This window comes from Limulus polyphemus, unplaced genomic scaffold (assembly GCF_000517525.1).
Source record: "Limulus polyphemus unplaced genomic scaffold, Limulus_polyphemus-2.1.2 Scaffold5432, whole genome shotgun sequence".
NCBI classification, from domain to species: Eukaryota; Metazoa; Arthropoda; class Merostomata; order Xiphosura; family Limulidae; genus Limulus; species Limulus polyphemus.
In genome coordinates, this window is record NW_013671042.1 from 38966 (window position 1) to 41125 (window position 2160).

At 30.8% G+C, this 2160-nt stretch overlaps 1 protein-coding gene across 1 annotated transcript in view; it reads right to left on the minus strand.

Moving 5' to 3' along the window:
• Positions 1–2160, minus strand: part of LOC106472574 (uncharacterized protein KIAA1109-like) — a 58296-nt gene that overhangs the window by 34722 nt on the left and 21414 nt on the right. Inside the window, exons 6-8 of the mRNA XM_013933227.2 lie at positions 1634–1828; positions 1028–1222; positions 425–544 (exon numbers count right to left, since the gene is read on the minus strand). Coding sequence (XP_013788681.2) covers positions 425–544; positions 1028–1222; positions 1634–1828 — 510 coding nt within the window. The remainder of the gene's footprint in view (positions 1–424; positions 545–1027; positions 1223–1633; positions 1829–2160) is intronic.

The window sequence follows — 2160 nt, forward strand, 5'->3', positions numbered from 1 at the left end:
TAAATACACAGAGTAAAGTAAGCATGTGGAAGTATCTTTGCTCCATGTGACAGTCGTACAGCAACCCCAAATATACAGAGTAAAGTAAGCATGTGGAAGTATCTTTACTCCATGTGACAGTTGTACAGCAACTCCACATAAATAAAGCAGTACACAATATATATCATGAACTGTTGATAGTTTCTGTGATTTGATCTTGTAACAGACAGTAATAACACCTAGAGCTAAATGTGATTTCTAGAGAACTTAGCATTATTCTGAATTAGACGTCTAAAAATATTTGAAAATTCTGTAAATATGAAATGCATATTTGGATACCAAAACCATCCTATATCCAACAGTTAATTATTTATTTAACTTCAGGAAATATTCTTTTAATTTAATAAAACAAAAATTGAAGGAAAAAGTATGAAAGTCTTTATACCTGAGGTAGGGTAAGTCTGCCTGTTATATCTCCAACTTGAACTTCTACTAACCAAGCATATTCTAGAGTTTCACTGTCTAGAGGTCGTCCCACATCAGAAAACATAGCATGGCCTCTAACCTGCAAGAGAAACAAGCTACTTATAATGATCAAATATTACTGTTGAAAAATAACATCTTTGATTAAAAAAATACATCTTCTGTGGCAACTTGACTCGCACTGATATTCACACTCAATACAAAACACATTTTCTTATTTTAAAGAATTTGTTAAAATGAAAATATTTCCCACATTTCCTTTTTTAATAGAATGTTTTTGTTTTTTCAATTTATACACAAGGAAAGTTCGTTACCTATAAAAGACAGTATCAAAAAGTTACTAGCCACAACTTCCTTAAAAGGAAGTGACAAAATTTGTACTTACTGACCCCACAAAAACACTAAAGATATACACAATAATAATAATAATAATAAAAATAAAAAAAATTACTTAACAAGTGAATGTTGATAAATCCTTTCATGACTCACGTAAGTGATTCGTTTTTTTTTATGAAAATATCATTAACAATTATGTAAAAAAAAAATTAAGGAAGTAATTTTACACCTGAAGTGCTGCCATTGCCAAATGTCCATCTTTCAGATTTTGTTGACTTTCTTGTCTTTGTACGTTGTCAGTAGCAATAACTACCAAAGGTGACAGCAAAAGCTGTAGCTTTGTCTCTCGATAAGTTTTATGCATTTCAAATCCGAGACGCTCGAGATAGAGGGATGGGCAAGGAGGCTCATCTTTGGTACAGTTCTAAAGAGGTGAAGCAGTAATAACTTTATTAACCACCAAAGCATACAATAAGTTTAATATAAAAATCTTTTATCGCTATAGTGGATAATTTACTGTAATAGATAAAATAACGTTTGGAATGTAGGTATTTTTCAGTTCAGTTTTATCTCAAAAGTGATAAACTAATCAGCTAAAGAAGCAATCTAAAATCAGATCATTCCCTCAAGACAAACTCAAATCATTCCCTCATGATGAAAAATAAGAAAATATAATAAAACCCGTAATTATTAAGTTTCGGATACTAAACTACGAGTTATATAAAAATATATATATAATAATAATTTACTTATGCATAGAAAAAAGAAATTTTTTATAACAAGTGCAATAATAAACTATTCTTATAAATTAATGAATAAAAACTCTACAAATCACCTTCATCAGATGACCTTGAATGTCATGAAGGGTGATGGATACAGTGACTTCAAAAGGACGATAGTTACGAGTATCAAATTCTTTTTTATAAATTTCTCCATCACCTTCAGTAGTGCTGGCCTCTGGTTTTTCTTGCTGTAACCCAATCACTAAGTCAAAATCATGAAATTGCTGAGATTCTCCTAGGTAGTTCTCCTTGAAATAAAAAAGTGACAAGTTAAACTTTGGAACATTTTCTAGACATTAAAACAAGCTTTTATATACCTGAAATTAGATTGGAAATGACATTCAAAGTCTAGTGAATGCCACTTAGGCCTAAGATCCATGGAGAATTCATATTTTAATTGTTTATCACAATAGAGAAAAAAAAACAAGTTCCTTATCATTACAACTCTAAAGACAGAAGGATCAACCAGGATCTGATTCTGCAAACACAACAGACTAGTAGAATAATAATGGCTGGAGACGGCTTGAATGGGTAATGAAGGAAAACTTTAATATAACAGCAAATGTACAACGTTTCGACA